Source organism: Entelurus aequoreus, linkage group LG11 (assembly GCF_033978785.1).
Source record: "Entelurus aequoreus isolate RoL-2023_Sb linkage group LG11, RoL_Eaeq_v1.1, whole genome shotgun sequence".
Classification (NCBI taxonomy): Eukaryota; Metazoa; Chordata; class Actinopteri; order Syngnathiformes; family Syngnathidae; genus Entelurus; species Entelurus aequoreus.
This window is the reverse complement of record NC_084741.1, coordinates 49,296,289-49,315,350: the sequence shown is the minus strand read 5'-3', so window position 1 is coordinate 49,315,350 and position 19,062 is coordinate 49,296,289. Positions and strand designations below refer to the sequence as shown.

Here is a 19,062-nt window from a genome sequence, read left to right as displayed (position 1 = left end):
GGTAGTCTAATTGTATTTGACAAGCAAGACCTTGGCGTGTTGGACTTGGAGGTTCCACTATAATACGTTTTACAAGCACTGGGTGACACTGAGTGATATGTATTTCTATGTTGGTGGACAGCTCATTTGCATAATGGGTGTCACACATGCACAAGTGGGTAGATGGGTGTTGTTGCAGTGTCACTGTAAGATTTCCATCAGCCGAGGCCCACTGCAGTTCCTCCAGCGAGACGAGAGGTTTGCTTGCTTCAAGGGGAAATTGGAGTTTGGACCTGTCTGTTATGAATGCTTCTGGTGGTGCGATCCCAGGAGACGCTTCCCTCCAGCTCCCGTTCTCTCCTCCTCCTTGTTGTCTCTGCCTTCCTTCCACTTTGTGTCCCAATGTTCCCCTTTCATCAGCTCTCGTACTGTCACCCTGTTGTGCTTTCAGGCACTGCGGCATCTCTTCACAGTACTTTTACTGATTGCAAAGTTCCATCATATCCTCCTTGTGCCTTCAGTTGCTTTAACCTGTCCTCATTATTCTACTTCCGAATTGATCTGGCTTGTTTGATTAATGTTCTGGTCTATATCTGTTTCCAAAGTAGCTGCTTTTTTTAGGTCTTCATTGATGTCTTTGTGTGTGTCTGCTCTCAGTCAGACATTTGTGCGCTTATGTGCTTAAACCCACTGTGACCTCTCCTCAGAGGTGATGCGGGCCCCTTTCGGCACAGCACCACGTGATTATGAAATGCTAATGCAGCTAATTAGAGAGGCGAAAAGTAAGGAGGAGAGGGTTTGAATAAAGAAGGGAGTGGGTCAGAAGGCAGATAAAGTCAGCCCAAGGAGAGGAGAGGAATCCATTACAGGTCTTTGTGCGAACGACCAGGCTTTAGGGTCTGATGCCAATCTAATGTTATGGGAAGCATTTGTCCCAGACCACTTTGGCACACGACCTGTTTCTTTCTTTCTTTCTTTTTTGCCAACCATTACCTTTTTTGTTCTTTTCTTTCTCTCTCTTATCTGTGCCTCCTCTATTCCATCCATCTTCCCTGCCCACACACGAGCAAATCCCAGCATGCTCTTGCACACTTATTCCACTGTGCAAGTGTCTCTGCGGTTGGCACTAAATCATTAACTCATTTTTCAGGGCGTACTCCTGACAGTGCAGCTAGGTCAAACCAGGGTTTCATAAGTAGGTTTTAAATGGAATCCTGTATCAATGTTGCGTATGCAATTACATGTTCGGCGTGTTTTTTAAACAGCCATACTCGAGTCCTTATTGACAGAGTGCTGCTCGGGGCTAATAGCCTCCATCAATAACCTTGGGTCTGTCCTCTATCTAGTATTTCTCTCCCTCACCGTACACATCACTCTAATGAAAAATACAATAAACACAACGGCAGGACCGTTTTTTGGCCAACTTGGCAGCGTTGAGTCATTCATATTCATCAGTGATAAATTACAGTACTGTAAATGTAACTCATACAATGTTCACAGTATTCAAGAGCATTTTCTCTATTGGTCATTTCTCTATTTAATACTTGCTGTGTTTTTCCTCACTGCTTGTGCACAGATTGCAAAGCTCCTCTCCAAATCAGTATGCTTGCACTTGCATTCGGACTGAACAGATTTATTTCAGAGCCGCTTGAATTGTTCTCAAAAATTAATGGCCAGCTCAACTCACATTTCCAATTCCAAATTGGAACTTTGAACTGAAAAATGGTTGTCATATTTAATCAGTACAAGGGTTGGTGGGTTTATACTAGAGCTGGGAATCTTTGGGCACCTTACGATTTGACTATAAATCGATTACGTATACATCTATGATTATTATACTGGTAATATATTGTATATCATTATTATACATGAGGTGAGGAAAAAACACAGAGGCTATTTCATCCCTACAAACCTGTTTCACAGCAGGGAAACCTGCAAAACAGGCTTGTAGGGATGAAATAGCCTACACGCTATTTGTAGGCCGGTAGAGCTTCCACCGGGGTAGAGTGGAATATATGTTAGGTCAGGAAAAAACACAGAGGCTATTTCATCCCTACAAGCTTGTTTCCCAGTAGGGAAACCTGCAAAACAGGCTTGTAGGGGTGAAATAGCCTCTGTGTTTTTTCCTTACCTAACACTCTACCCCGGTATTGAGCACTGTATAACGGATAAACCACAGAAAACTCGAGTATATCATTATTTCATATTCTAAATGTATTACATTTAAATATTCATAATGTCGACAAGGCTCCTCCGTATTTTGTTTGTCCTGTCCAGAGCTACTCAGGCAAATCATATTGTTGATGTAGATGTCCATATTTGCTGTACAAATTTACTTTACCAAAGAGAAATGTGGGATACTTCTCTTGCTGTCTTATTTGTATTTGACTTTTTTAAATGGATTTTTATTATTATTTGGCGCAGCCGTACCAAAGCAGGAGGGGAAAGAAATAGGGGAAAAAAGGAAGACAAAGGGGGAAATTTTGGGGAGAAGAGGGGGATAAGACAAAGAGACAGCAATATCAACCACAATAACAACAGAACACATCAGCAAATATGATATGTACAAAAATGATACGAAAAGTGATGGCAAAGAAGCAGTTAGTGAAGTAAATAGTAATAACACAGAAATGACAATGAACATTATTACACTACAAATGGAGCAATACAAATACCATTAGAAATAACACTATTTATAATGTATAATAACAATAATTTCCTCTATTATCAACAATACATTTGTTTCAAATGCAACAATACATGTATGTAATTATAACTTGAATTACAAAAAAAAAAAGCAGATAAATGGAGAGGAAGAAAGAGAAGCGAACTGTGCCAATCCAATGTTATGGCAAGCATAAAGGCAATTTCCCAACACAGTTATCTATTCTATTTACAAATACATGTGTTTCATTCACACGCCTCCTTAAAACTCCATAAACTCCACAAAGGTAAAGTGGGGTGAGAACACCTACTGTAAGTTAGAAAACGAAATTGGCCGCTACATGAACCAGAGCCGAGCCTTGACAAGAGAAATTGTGTTGTTCTAATAATTCATGAGATTTCTATTCCTGCTGCCAAGGAGGTGAACCACATTGTATTTTGGGGTAGAAGGTTGGATTCTTGTGCTGTGTTTTTGTGGCTTCAACACAACCAGTAAAGCACAAAAACCTGGGGTGTTGGGAGGGGGGTGATGTCCGTGTGAGGCCCCATCACAGTCTGGTGCTTATCGCAGCCTGTGAGGAACAAACTGCATCCAGCAGGCCTGAACAGCCACACTTGAGAGATATCTAAAGGTTTGCATCTCACAGCACAGGATTTCAAGGCGCTTGCACTATCGCTATGCAAACAAATATAATGTGAAACAGACAGAACACAATCAGGATTCGGGAAACCATTCCATCCTTGAAATCATGTGTGCTGGTGCGGCAGTGGACCAGAACTACAAACCCCGTTTCCATATGAGTTGGGAAATTGTGTTAGATGTAAATATAAACGGAATACAATGATTTGCAAATAATTTTCAACCCATATTCAGTTGAATATGCTACAAAGACAACATATTTGATGTTCAAACTGATAAACATTTATTTTTTTTGCAAATAATCATTAACTTTAGAATTTGATGCCAGCAACATGTGACAAAGAAGTTGGGAAAGGTGGCAATAAATACTGATAAAGTTGAGGAATGCTCATCAAACACTTATTTGGAACATCCAACAGGTGAACAGGCAAATTGGGAACAGGTGGGTGCCATGATTGGGTATAAAAGTAGATTCCCCTGAAATACTCAGTCATTCACAAACAAGGATGGGGCGAGGGTCACCACTTTGTCAACAAATGCGTGAGCAAATTGTTGAACAGTTTAAGAAAAACCTTTCTCAACCAGCTAATGCAAGGAATTTAGGGATTTCACCATCTACGGTCCGTAATATCATCAAAGGGTTCAGAGAATCTGGAGAAATCACTGCACGCAAGCAGCTAAGCCTGTGATCTTCGATCCCTCAGGTTGTACTGCATCAACAAGCGACATCAGTGTGTAAAGGATATCACCACATGGGCTCAGGAACACTTCAGAAACCCACTGTCAGTAACTACAGTTGGTCGCTACATCTGTAAGTGCAAGTTAAAACTCTCCTATGCAAGGCGAAAACCGTTTATCAACAACACCCAGAAATGCAGTCGGCTTCGCTGGGCCTGAGCTCATCTAAGATGGACTGATACAAAGTGGAAAAGTGTTCTGTGGTCTGACGAGTCCACATTTCAAATTGTTTTTGGAAACTGTGGACGTCGTGTCCTCCGGACCAAAGAGGAAAAGAACCATCCGGATTGTTATAGGCGCAAAGTTGAAAAGCCAGCATCTGTGATGGTATGGGGGTGTATTAGTGCCCAAGACATGGGTAACTTACACATCTGTGAAGGCGCCATTAATGCTGAAAGGTACATACAGGTTTTGGAGCAACATATGTTGCCATCCAAGCAACGTTACCATGGACGCCCCTGCTTATTTCAGCAAGAAAATGCCAAGCCACGTGTTACATCAACGTGGCTTCATAGTAAAAGAGTGCGGGTACTAGACTGGCCTGCCTGTAGTCCAGACCTGTCTCCCATTGAGTTTGAACATCAAATATCTTGTCTTTGTAGTGCATTCAATTGAATTTGGGTTGAAAAGGATTTGCAAATCATAGTATTCCGTTTATATTTACATCCGACACAATTTCCCAACTCATATGGAAACAGGGTTTGTATTTAGATATGTCAATCAGAACCTTTAAGTCCCTTCAGTTTGGATAAAGCTTCAACTTTAGAAATCATTTCAATATGTTTCAATAAATGTAGCTTGAGTGTTGGTCCTGAGCATACATTATGAACAATACATTAATGGCAGGTAAACTTTATTATATTTTCTACACACACAAGTTTGCTATCATATATTAGAGTAGTACCTCAACTTACGAGCTTAAATGGTTACGTGACAGAGCTCTTATCAAAACACTTGTGTGGTGGGGCGTGGCCTGCGGGTCTGCGGAGAAGCGAGGCGTGTAAGGACCGGCTTCGAGATTAGCGGCAGGTGCGTAGATGACACAGCCGTGAGTGGTTGTCTGATCACCTGCCGCTCTGTAAAAGGCAGCGGTCGGGAAGGAGAAAGGTTATTGATGGTGGAGAAACCGAGACATGGCTGAAAAGCATCATTTATTGAAAAATAAATAATTGTTCGAAAAGATGGACACGGCTGTAATGTCCATCATGGGTGGTCCAGAGAACCCGTAGGAGCAAGACCTCCACAACTTGTATCTCAAATCAATGTCTCCTATTGAAATGAATTGAAATCAATTTAATTGGCGCTTGCCCCTCTAAAAAAAGCAAAATTTTAACATAAATAAATGCATATGTTTTACATAACAACTTTTGTATAAAAACTGAGGCTGTCAAAGTTCAAGCGATAATAACGCGTTAACTTTAAGTTCCTGTAAAGGCACTGATTTGTTTAAAGCGTGATTAACACACACACGTCCTTTTTGACTCTCGGGCTGTTCCGTAGCAGGGAAAACTGTACTGCATTCACTAGGTTCTGATGAGCCACTAGCGGGAAAATAGCGAGCAGAAATGGACAAAGAAAAGGCTACATTCTGGAAATATCAGGTACAAACCCATGGCAAGTTGTTCTCAGAATCAGAATCAGAATCAGAATCAGAATAGTTTTATTGCCATTTTTTGAGAACGGGTTCACAAACTAGGAATTTTTCTTGGTGCAAATGTGCGACATAAAACACATATAACACATATTTGGTATAAAAAGAGCTGTGACTGAGCTATCAGATAGACTTAGAAGGGATTCAAGGAATTCAAGGAGCTGCTGTTAGGAGTTCTTGTTCATTTGCCTGATGGCCGAGGGGAAAAAACTGTTCAGGTGGCGGGAGGTGTGGGTCTGGATGGAGCGTAGTCTCCTGCCTGAGGGGAGAGGGGAGAATAGTGTGTGTCCAGGGTGAGAAGAGTCAGCTGTGATCCGACCCACACGCCTCCTGGTCCTGGAGGAGAACAAGTCCTGGAGGGATGGGAACTTGCAGCCAATCACATTCTCCGCAGCACGTACGATGCGTTGCAGTCTATTGTTATCCTGGACTGTGGCGCCGGGGAACCACACTGTGATGGAGGAGGTCAGGATGGACTCTATGATGGCTGAGTAAAACTGCACCAGCATCTCGGTCGGCACCTTAAGTTTCCTCAGCTGCCGCAGGAAGTACATCCTCTGCTGGGCCTTCTTGATGAGGGAGCTGATGGTCAGCTCCCACTTGAGGTCCTGGGTGATGGTGGTGCCCAAGAAACGGAAGGAGTCCACAATGGGGACGGGGGTGGGAGAGTCAATCAGGGTGAGGGGGGATGGTGGGGCTGTGACTTTCCTGAAGTCCATGATCATCTCCACTGTTTTCTGGGCGTTCAGCTCCAGGTTATTGAGGCTGCACCAGGACGTCAGCCGGTCTACCTCTCTCCTGTAGGCGGACTCATCGCCATTCGAGATGAGCCCGATGAGGGTGGTGTCATCCGCAAACTTGAGCAGTTTTACAGATTGGTGACTGGAGGTGCAGCAGTTTGTATACAGGGAGAAGAGCCAGGGGGAGAGTACACAGCCCTGAGGAGTACCAGTGTTTGAGGTTCGACTGTCCGTGACAATCTTCCCCAGCCTTACGTGCTGTCTTCGGTCTGTCAGGAAGTCATTAATCCAACTGCAGAGGGAGTCGGGCACGCTGAGCTGGTAGAGCTTGTCTCGTAGCAGTCCAGGGAGGATGGTGTTGAAGGCAGAGCTGAAGTCCACAAACAGGATCCTAGCGTAGGTTCCTGGGGAGTCCAGATGCTCCAGGATGAAGTGGAGGGCCAGGTTCACTGCATCATCCACAGACCTGTTGGCTCTGTAGGCGAACTGCAGTGGGTCCAGGAGGGGGGCGGTGATGTCCTTGAGGTGAGGCAGGACAAAAGAAGACTATTTTCGCCATAAGACGCCACCACCCTTAGCAAATGCCTAGTGTATGCGTCGTTCAGAGGTGGGTGGTTCTTCACTTTCGTGTTTAGTACAGTTGAGGTGCAGTGATAACACATAATGTAGATCTTTACTGTGACTGCTTTAGTAAGTTGGCATAAAAGCTCAACAGAAATGAAAGAAGGTAAGCAGGGTGTTGAAAGGACATCAAAACAATTTTCCGGCTTAAAGGAAAAAAAGCGCTACTCTATACATCCGGTTTAACTACATTAACAAAAAATAAAAATGTCTTACATTACAATCATGCTTTTTCATAGATGTTTTATAATGCTATTGTATGATATTTGCACCCAAAAAAATGCTAGTAGATCAGTTGAGGAATATGGGGGTAGGGGGATGTATAACATATTGTGTAAATTATTTTATAACATATTCTGATCGAGTTTTAATTACAGAATGATTAACAGGCTCAATATGACATTTTGTTAATAAGTAGAGAAGGTTAAGACGTTGTCATGCAGTGAAACAAATATGAGTATTTTGTACAACATGTAATGTACATGATATCAGAAGCATCTATTTAGATAGAAATATCGCATTTTACCTTACCAAACATATTTGGCAATCAAAGCATGATCGTAACAATCCGCATTTTATGTCATTAATGCATAAAACTGGTATCGAACCATGGTGTAGCTCCTGAATGCAAGTGCTCCTAAATCAGGAATACAAATTCTGTTTTTCTACAAAATACAAATCCTGGCAAGACACCAACGCTGCAGGCAATTTTTTTATTACCATTAAAAGCATGTTTATGTCCTTTTTGTGTTGAGCTGTTTAAAAAAGCACAATGTTTAAAACACATTTCATTAAAGTAAATTGTCCAATCATGGGTGTTTAATATGTTAAAATTATCTGTGTAGGGTACACTACTGAATGATGAAAAATTATATCTATCTGCGTAGGTAACTATTACGATGCGATTGAGCGTGATTAAATATTTTAATTGTTTAACAGCCCTCATAAAACTAATACAATAGAATGTACTACAATCAACTACAGTAGTTGTATGAAATCATGTGAAAATGTACAGCATTTACCTTGGATAGGGCACTTCTATGGTATCTCCTTCCAGCTGCTTCTCTGTCAAACACCCTATCATCAGCTTTTCCTTTATTTTTATGGATAAATGTCTGCCGTTTAGATATCATTTTAACAGAAAAGGACAAGCGGTATAAAATGAATGGATGGATGGATGGATTCTTGGCTGGCATTAGCATTGCTTCGCCAAGTTAGGTAGCTACACACTCAGTCATATTTTTGTCAGTACTGTCTTTCACATTCACTTTCTTCCTTCTCATGGTTGGAAAAACAACATTATGTTGACCTCTAGCTATGAGCTAATGTTAGCGAGTAAGACGAAATGTTTGGTCAGATCTTGCGTGGCTCACTGTGACATCCGCTACTCCAACAAATGGCGGAGATGCTTGTAACTCAAATTTCTGTTTGCAACATAAAGCATAACAATTAGCCAAGAGACAGCTCTTTTCTCAAAACACTCAAGTCGGGGCAGAAATTTGGAAGTAGTAAAAATGCAAAATTAGTTCATATCCCAACATTCGGAAGGGCGTTATCCAGTATAAAGAAAACTCCAGAGTAGTGATGTGCGGATCAATACTGAAATATAGATACCACCAATACGAGATCTTTACGCTCTAATATTGATTATCAAATCAAAATGCCGATACTTTTATTATTTTAGTAAATTGAGATAATGTATTCATTAACAGGAACACAATGTAAAGTAACTAAGTGATTGTGATCTTGTCTAAATGAAACACGATTGGTGGGGACTACTTTTTCTTCTGCCTTGGTATGTATGTAATGCGCAAGCGCAGGAGCACAATGTGCTGTGCTCAGTCATTCAGTCTGCCATTTGTTTGATAAAGAGAATTACTGGAATTCAAAATGAGTCACTTAGTGTGATAAAACAGTGAAGTTCATGTATCATTTAGAATAGGCTGTTGCTTGGATTTATGTGTTGTCACATCCGGCTCATTAAATATGCGTGGTGGTTAAGCCACTGTCAGTTCTCAATGGACACTAGGCGGCATTTGGTCCTTCTCAGAAAAAAATGCCCTATTCTTGCGTTGTTATTGGCTGTACGAATCGTTCAAATCACGAAAAGGATAAACGTTTCTTCAGAGTTCCTAATCGAGAAGGGTGGAAGAGTACACCATTTTATGAAAGACGACGAGAAAAGAGGCACGCACTCTAGTCCAAGGGAGTAGAGTCGAAGAACGCACATCATTTTTAACAAACAGAAACCAGAAAGTCAGAGCCAATGATACTTTATCAGGAAATGTACTTCTACATCTCTCCTCTTGTTTATTTTGTACACAAATGTGTCAGAATACATATGACAACAGGACAAAAATCAAATATATTGACGAGTCAGTAATTGTTAGTCTGTTAAATGGATATGCAGTCACGGGTGTCAGCTGTCAGGTGCCAGTAGTCTCTGTTTACATGGACGGCATCCTTTGCAGACACCAGGTTGAATCATGAAAAGCAACCTTACATAAGCCAAAACGATGCATATTTATCCAGGAGAGTCTTGATACCTATTTTCTTGACCCAGCCACACACAGAGAAGTTGTAAACCTCCATGCTTTTCCAAGTTTTCATCTGTTTTGTCGTGTAGAATGATGTCCGGAGCACCAGATATTTCGGCATGTCTGAAAACTCAACCGACGGATAATCCTTTATATCACTCGAAGAAAAAAAAAAGTTTTATAAAGTATAGGTATCTATTCCATTGCATAGTCAGATTTCTTTTGCTTGTATCTGCTTTTTGCAGGAAGATCTAGACCCCTTGCGTACTCAGATAGTTTGCGCACTGCTTGCTGCACAACAGCCATCTTGGTTTGGTTGACCACCACTGTTTTCACTTCCGGGAAGAAGTCACTTGGCAGAATACAAGCAATTTGGAGACATTAATACAGAATTGAATATAAATAATATTATGCATTCAATGCAGACTAAGGCCATCCTTTGTTTTTACATGTGATTCATATTATTTGAAGATGATTCCCCAAAAGCACATGGAATACACTACTTTTTAGATTTTACCCAACACATTAGGTATATTTGCACAAAGTATCAGATCGGTATCGCCGATACCAGCCTGAAGAAAGTCAGTGATATTCCACATTACAACTCCAGAGTGCTCAGGAACCACACTGGCAATCACTCGCTATATGTTGGTCTTGAATGTGCAACCAAACCCTGACTGAGCTTTAATGCAGGGGTTATCTAACGTCAGAGTTGTGTGCAGTGTTTGTAATCCACCCCAAAATAATCAATTTAAGGTGTAATTTGATGTACCGGCATTATATCCCCATGTTTCCTTTAGCTTCTGCCTGTGTTTGTGGTGTATAAATAAGTATGCCAGGGCTAAAAATAATGCAACACACGTTATGATGACTTAACATGAAACCTAAAAATACATTAATACCCAGTCAGCAACTTGTCCGTAAGATATAAGCAACACATATAATGTTACAGAAGAGGGTAGGACCGCTTTCTTTCTCCTCCTCTGCAGCTTTGCTCCATTATTCAGTCAACAGACACTTAGGCATCGATTGGGCACAGAAACATGGCCTGGCAGATGAAATATGTCCTATCAACGTACACAATGATAAATAAAGCACTTGGAGCTCCAGCCTTCCACCTATACAGGACTGACAAGGTGTAGGAGTGAAAGAAAGTTAAATCCTAAGGGCAGGCAATTATATAGGGAGCCAAGTAAACAAGTTGAAATGCATATGTCTCTTCTACATGAAGTGGAATATGCGTAGGCGAAAACCTAAAGGGCAATATTGAAAAATGTCTCCCACTCACACATTAGGGTAATAATGTATTATTATGCATAGCAGTGGAGTTGATAAATGATGTGCACAGCATTTTCGATGTCATGTCTCACTTGAGTCTTCTTGATGGTGCGGCTCAGACTAAACCTGCAATATTACGGTTTCCACGACAGCTCTAATGATGGACAACCGATTCCCTTCGTCTGCAGTATTCAACTTTTGTTAGCATCAAAATAAAGCCACAATTCTTGCTTGCATCTTTGTTTCAAAGCTAGATGACTTACATGAAGTGACACTTCAATCAAGACTGCAATACTGATGGTGTTGTTTTTGTTATTCTTTGCCTCTGCAGGTTCTATTCATCACCGTACAGCATCTCCACCAATCGGATGATTGCCCAGACGTCAATCACACCCTTCATTGCTGCCTCTCCTGTTTCCACATATCAGGTGGGTGTAGCCTCTTTGACTTTTACTGCTTAATAAAAGGTTTTAAAACATTTACACAAACTGGCAGAGCTATCTTGAATTATGTAAGGCTTCTCATAAAAGTGCACATCTCAAGTAACTAGTAGGTGAGTACATCAGTGTACAGTCCTAATATACAAATCCCAATTTTCTTACCTGTTAGTACCTGTTTTGTGTTTTTGGTATCCCCATAAGTCCTGGACATGTGAACTCAAACAATGGAGGCATGGCCGAGAGATATTTATAAAACAATCTTGCCGTCTTCCAAACTTGCTCAAAACGAACTGTTTAGAACTTGAGACTTAAGTGACGTATTTTGCCTTAACCCTTGTCAGTGTATATTTCTATATATGGTAGAGGATTAATGGAAGACCATTGCATGGGTCCGCCATTTTTATTTAGTTGTAATCCAAAGTTGTTGTCAATAAGTTCTTTATTTTTCTCTATCCTCCTGTTGTGGGGAAGACTGGCTCGTACATGCACATGGATGCAAAAATCCTCCGCTGTTGCCATTTCTAATACAAAGTAGCACATAGTGCTAACTTACATCTGTCAGTCGACTCGATATGGAAGCACTAAAAACTATAGCATGGCTGACGGGGTGAGGACGCAGTACAAGCGAAGCACCACCATTACATGTTATGTAGACGACAAAGAAGTAAAAAATCATGATATGATCCCTTTGAAATAATGCTTGTTTTTGCATCATAAACTTTGGGAAATACCAGTTTGCTCACATATTCGGGACATAACCAGACTTGTGCAAAATTCAGAAATTGAATTGAGAATCTCTCTTGAATTCCAATTCCATCGAACTGAATTTAAATTTAAGTTGCAAACAGAAAGTAGAATTGCAATTTCAATAAAAATTTAAAAAAGTAGAATTGAAATACCATAAAATTACAATTGATTATTTTGATGAATTCCAGAAACAAACTACTTGATTCACACATTTGTCAACCAATTAAAACTGTTCCAAAGTAAAAAAGTTACATTTTTTCAGGATATTATGCACGTCACTGCCAGATTTACTGAGCTGCCCGATCAGTTTGCGCATGCTTAAATTAAGTTGTATTCATGTATTATAGTGCAGTATTTGTCTTATTGTCTATCATTATATTGTGCCGATTGATAATGATAGCGGGACTTCTGTTTTCGGGTTAAAGTTGAACACTTCTAAACAACACAACCGGCTAATCTTGGCGCTAGTGTATCTTTACTGCGACAATCTCAGGTTGACTACCTTTTGTTTGAACAACTTTTTGATGCACTTCGTCTTTAACGCCGTAAACCTTGTCAATAACACATCTCCACATTGGTGAGACTTTGTAGTGAGTGATGTCAACAAACAACAGAGAGACGTAGCATTGGACATTCGGCACAGCACATCAGGCTCACTGAGACCGGGCAAAGTGGAGATTAACTTTCTTGGTTCAAGGTGCACTTCATCTTCGACATTAATACCATAGGTTTGGTTTGAGCAATGCAAGACATGCATTTCTAACAGGATGAAATGTAATAACAAAGCTAATGACCATAACTACGACTGTTGACCACATTTTTGCAGAACAACACAAACCTGTGGTTTCAGCACATTGAAGCCTAGTTCTGACTTAGAGGAATTACCCAGGATGTGACAACATATTTCAACATATTGGTCTTGTTTTAGTGGCTGGGTGACAGCCATCTCATTTTTATTAATTTAGCAATTAAATTATTAGGGCACATTGTAAGCCAATGTAACCACAAATATGTCACCTGGAGCCAAAGCTATGATGAAAACAGTAGCTTAAAATTAGTTATGAACAATATGGATGGATAAAATTGGCTTTAATGTTTAAAGTGTAGACGTTGATTATTTGAGATTATTAGTTAATACTTTTGCAAACAGTTGCTTTTAAAAAGATTGCCAAACGCCTACATTTTGGAAAAACTGTGGTCAAGTAGATACTAGAAGTTACTGACTTGTGGCGCATGTGCAAATGGATCGGATAGCTCAGTAAATCAGGCAGTCACAGTACACAGTGTACTTATGATGCATTCAAATTGTACTGGAAAGTCGGAATTTCTGAGTTTCTAGTCGGAAGTGTCAAATGGAATAACCCCTGAGGTTGGATTTCCTACTCGGAAAGTTGGAGAGTCTTCCGAGTTGGCTTTCAAAGATAGCAGCTTTGAGTGTTAACAATAATAGAAGCTTGTGTAAAGGCCGTTTTCTAACACTTCTGACTTGTTTGTGTCGCACTAAATCAGGCATATACGTTGTATTGTCTGATATATATATATATATATATATATATATATATATATATATATATATATATATATATATATATATATATATATATATATATATATCATTATTTACATGGAAATGTTAGTGTAGTGCAAATTACCTTTTTTCATTGGGTATACATACTACCTTGCTAGCAATGGTGTCTTTGTGTTCCCTTTTGATCCATCATATCATGGCTCACCGGGTAGAGAAACTGTCCAGAAACTTGAGGGTTCCTGGTTCGATTCTAGCTTCCGCCATACTTGCCAACCTTGAGACCTCCGAATTCGGGAGATTTGGGGGGGTGTTGATGTGGGCGGGGCCGGGGGGCGGGATTATGGGGGGGGGGGGGTATATTAATAGCTAGAATTCACTGAAATCCAAGTATTTCTTATATATATATATATATATATATATATATATAAATAAAATACATACTTGACTTCCAGTTAATTCTAGCTATATATATATATATATGTATTTTACTATATATATATAGCGCTATATATATATATATATATATATATATATATATATATATATATATATATATATATATATATATATATATATATATATATATATATATGTATACATATAAACAAAATAAATACTTGAATTTCACTGTTAATTTATTTACACATATACACACACATAACACTCCTCTCTACTCATTGTTGTATTTAAAAGTGCAATGCTTTGCAGCCAGTAGCACAGCCTTTGGAGGAGCGTAGGTATGGGAAGTGTAATATTCTGGGTTGGAGTCAATAACCTGGCGAGATGATGAAGTTACGTCTCTTTACTTCATACTTCAGAACCGACTCCCACACTTACCGTCAAGGTGCGCAATACAACGTAAACCGTTGGCCAACCAAAATGTAACCACAGAACACTATACCCAACATTCACCAGGAGATGACAACAAACAACTTAGATCACTCTATTACAGGCAGCATCTGTGAAATTTAATTTGCAGGAAAGGAGTGAGTTTAGGGTTGAATTGTCCATCCTCGTTCTATTCTCTGTCACTCGTCGTCGCCATGACTGTGTCTTATTTGTTCTTCTGCTGTGTCTCCTTCTTGTTGTGTGTGCAGTTGTGCACTCGCCAAAAGCCGTAGATATTATAACGTGACTGGGCCGGCAGGCTGTTTATATGAAGGAAAAGCGGACGTGATGACAGGCTGTCCTCACTCAGGTCCGCACAGACCTGGAGGGGGCGTGCCTTAAGTTTGGCTGGAAATCAGGAGAAATTCGGGAGAATGGTTGTCCCGGGAGATTTTCAGGAGAGGCACTGAAATTCGGGAGTCTCCCCGAAAATTCGGGAGGTTTGGCAAGTATGGCTTCCGCCAACCTGCTCACTGCCTTTTTGTCTCTTGGCAAGACACTGCACCCACCTTGCAACCCACACTGATATAAATGAGCCTACCACCAAGTTTCAATGTATGGGTTTCTCATTGTAGAACGCTTTGAGACAGTTGTGAAAAAGCGCTATATAACTATTGTTCATATCATTTCGTCGTGTAGGTTGCGGAAGGACCCCATATTTGTTCAGAAGTTGTTTATATTTAAATAAGGCAAGCACAAAAATAGCTCTATGGATGTGACGTCACTCCCAGCTCCAACTTTCAACTTCCGAGGTAAATGTAACGCACCATTATGGCTAACTTTTAGCATTTTAGCCAATTTGTAGGTATAAAACTAAAAGTCATGACTATTGCTACTTTCAAATTATGAAAAAATGGTACAAAAATATTGCATTTCTCAGAATGCTTTATTTTATTTAAGTATTCAAAATGGAGCGATTTTCTGTTTAATTTGAGTGTTTGTTAAGTATGATTAGTGTTCAAAGGGGCTGTTTTCAACTTTCTCACAGTTGCATTTTTCAAACCACAAAATATAACAAGAATACCACTGGCTCGCTTGTCTTGTCTTGTTGTTACGATGGGCCTGCTATACATTTAGTGATAGCTAAGGTTCGCCAGCCAAATCGTTAACATTAGTAGACAACATACAAAGTTAGTGCGCATGTAAACGTACTTGGTTAGATATAATGCTCTCTGGGCATTCATGTAATGATGCAAACAGCCCCTCTAAGTCAAAGCCTTTGTTGAATGTGACAAATGATTCCTGGTTACTTGGTTGTTTTTAAAGGGCTTTAAAAATAAAGTTGGTCCGGTATGGTATGGCTTAAGAAATCATTCTAAATTGAAGTGAATTTAAATAATTTCAAATCCAATTCAACATCCCGTGGGGGGGGGACCACTTCAATTCAATTTAAATTATTCAAATGAATTCAACTTGAATTCTGAATTCTATACGAAGGTGGTTCTAACATGTTTGCTATCACATTAATGTCCAAACTGACTGGACACTTTATCATTTGGAGTTATTAACAGATCCATACTACTTGTAGAATATCGGTTTGCAATACAGCTACCTTCCACAAAAGCATGCTTTTGCTTCCTAGCCAATGTCCCCACACCCAGCAGCCACTTGGGAGCTCTACTTGGCCCCAAGTCCAAATAAATAGGAGGGTTGCTCTCAGAAGGGTATGCGGTATAAAAAACTGAGTTGCAAAAATGGCGCAAAGGAGAAATATGAGTCGCTGTGGTGACCTTTGATAGGAGAAAGTGAGGGAGAAGAATATTCACTCCTGATCTCAAATGATAAATGGTGTCACAACCCAGAGAAGTTCGAGGTCTGCTGCCTTTCTTTAGACTGGAAACAAACTGGGTCATGTAACTATGACCGCCGAGTCGCTAGCTTCAAAGTCAAATACTCCTAATGTACTTCTTCAATCAATCAATCAATCAATGTTTATTTATATAGCCCTAAATCACAAGTGTCTCAAAGGGCTGCACAAGCCACAACGACATCCTCGGTACAGAGCCCACCTACGGGCAAGGAAAACTCACCCCAGTGGGACATCGATGTGAATGACTATCAGAAACCTTGGAGAGGACCGCATATGTGGGCAACCCCCCCCCCCCCTCTAGGGGAGACCGAAAGCAATGGATGTTGAGTGGGTCTGACATAATATTGTGAAAGTCCAGTCCATAGTGGATCTAACATATTAGTGAAAGTCCAGTCCATAATGGATCTAACACAATAGTGAGAGTCCAGTCCAAAGTGGGGCCAGCAGGAAACCATCCCGAGCGGAGATGGGTCAGCAGCGCAGAGATGTCCCCAACCGATGCACAGGCGAGCGGTCCACCTCGGGTCCATCCATGGCCACCGGACCTGTGCCCCCCCCCTCCTCAAGCAAGAGGGGGGCAGAAGAGAAAAGAAAAGAAACGGCAGATCAACTGGTCTAAAAAGGGGTCTATTTAAAGGCTAGAGTATACAAATTAGTTTTAAGATGGTACTTAAATGCTTCTACTGAGATAGCATCTTTAACTGTTACCGGGAGGGCATTCCATAGTAATGGAGCCCGAATAGAAAACGCTCTATAGGCCGCAGACTTTTTTTGGGCTCTGGGAATCACCAATAAGCCGGAGTTCTTTGAACGCAGATTTCTTGCCGGGACATATGGTACAATACAATCGGCAAGATATGCTGGAGCTAGACCGTGTAGTATTTTATACGTAAGTAGTAAAACCTTAAAGTCACATCTTAAGTGCACAGGAAGCCAGTGCAGGTGAGCCAGTATAGGCGTAATATGATCAAACTTTCTTGTTATTGTCAAAAGTCTAGCAGCCGCATTTTGTACCAATTGTAATCTTTTAATGCTAGACATAGGGAGACCCGAAAATAATACGTTACAGTAATCGAGACGAGACGTAACGAACGCATGAATAATGATCTCAGCGTCGCTAGTGGACAAAATGGAACGAATTTTAGCGATATTACGGAGATGAAAGAAGGCCGTTTTAGTAACACTCTTAATGTAAGACTCAAACGAGAGAGTTGGGTCGAAGACTATTACTAAAGTGTGGTGCCCGGTAGACTGGGGTGTAGGACTAGCTAAAGGGCTAAATCTATTATGCGTCTCAACCGGTACATCGTAGTTTATAGGTCGCTTAGGACTGCTATAAACTGGGCTAGTTAGCTCGCTACAGCTAACGCTAGCAGATGTGTCCGCAACATCTAAAGTTACGAAGTTACTCTGCTCTAACTGGCGGACACGGCCCTCTAGCAGAGCCAACCTATCCATGAGTAAGGTGCACGAAACGCAGAAAGCCATACTCACGGTATTTTCTGTCACCGAGTGAAGTTCCTGCTGTCTCCATGGAAGTGGTCACAGAGTGCGGGGAGTAGATTCCTTCCGACCGGCGCCGCCTTTCTCCGCGCTAGCTTCGTTAGCTTAGCAGCTAGCTAGCTGAGGGAGGGGTGGTGAGACAGAGATCGGGTGATTTGCAAATTAAATAGGACTACTAAATATGTTTGGGAAGTAGTAAAGAAAGATGTAAAACAATTAAAAGCACACAGATAGAACGATACTTAGCTTTTTCGCAACAGCGAGCAGCCACTCACGGCGAACCGGAACCGAATATGTACTGCACTGTACAATTGTGTGACGATCTGTCACTTCTTGTAGTTTACCCACAATTGTGGGACAGTGGTTAAGATTTACAGCCAAACTTATGGCCTATATGTTTGAAGTGAACCACAGAAACATCTGACTGAAACTGTTATGCAGGACACATCCTTAATTTAGTGAGTGGTGTTCGTACACTGGATATACAAGTAAAGGATGACAGAGACCATCTCGTGATCCGGGGGCGGGTGGGGCTCTCTTTTGCATGAAGAAGTGCATGTAAAATGTCAGTCATGACACGTCACAGCATATGAAATTTTACTGCAAACTTATTCCTAGCCCCATCCTGTTGGTACTGATAATTATATAGTTGTAAATTCCCCTGTATATTCCACGGTCGATTTGCAAATTGATGTTTTAATTATGCTAAATGTGTTACTTTGCAGGGCAGAACGGTGTTACAGGGGTTAGTGCATGTGCCTCACAATACGAAGGTCCTTGGTTCAATCCTGGGCTCGGGATCTTTCTGTGTGGAGTTTGCATGTTCTCCCTGTGACTGCGTGGGTTCCCTCCGGGTACTCCGGCTTCCTCCCACCTCCAAAGACATGCACCTGGGGATAGGTTGATTTGCAAAACTAAATTGGCCCTAGTGTGTGAATGTGAGGTTGATAGTTGTCTGTCTATCTGTGTTGGCCCTGCGATGAGGTGGCGACTTGTCCAGGGTGTACCCCGCCTACCGCCCGAATGCAGCTGAGATAGGCTCCAGCACCCCCGCAATCCCAAACAGGACAAGCGGTAGAAAACGGATGGATGGGATGGGTGTTACTTTGCACTCCAAAGCAAACATGGAACAATTTACTTCCCATTAATACATTTCAGTACAAAACATGCATCAAATTAAATTCAAGTTTGATTAAAAAAAGTATTTAAAAAAAATAATTTCACATAATAAAAAAAAGTGTAAAAGATTTTGCAATGGGGGGCCTCCGAATAAACTTCTGCTTAGGGTTCCAATTTAG

General features: G+C 40.9%; 1 protein-coding gene across 2 annotated transcripts in view; it reads left to right on the top strand.

Annotated features, from left to right (window-relative positions):
• LOC133660198 (RNA-binding motif, single-stranded-interacting protein 3-like) overlaps positions 1 to 19,062 on the top strand; it is a 467,861-nt gene that overhangs the window by 410,049 nt on the left and 38,750 nt on the right. For both annotated transcript variants that reach the window (XM_062063470.1, XM_062063468.1), the window contains exon 9: positions 11,180 to 11,276. In XM_062063470.1, coding sequence (XP_061919454.1) covers positions 11,180 to 11,276 — 97 coding nt within the window. The remainder of the gene's footprint in view (positions 1 to 11,179; positions 11,277 to 19,062) is intronic.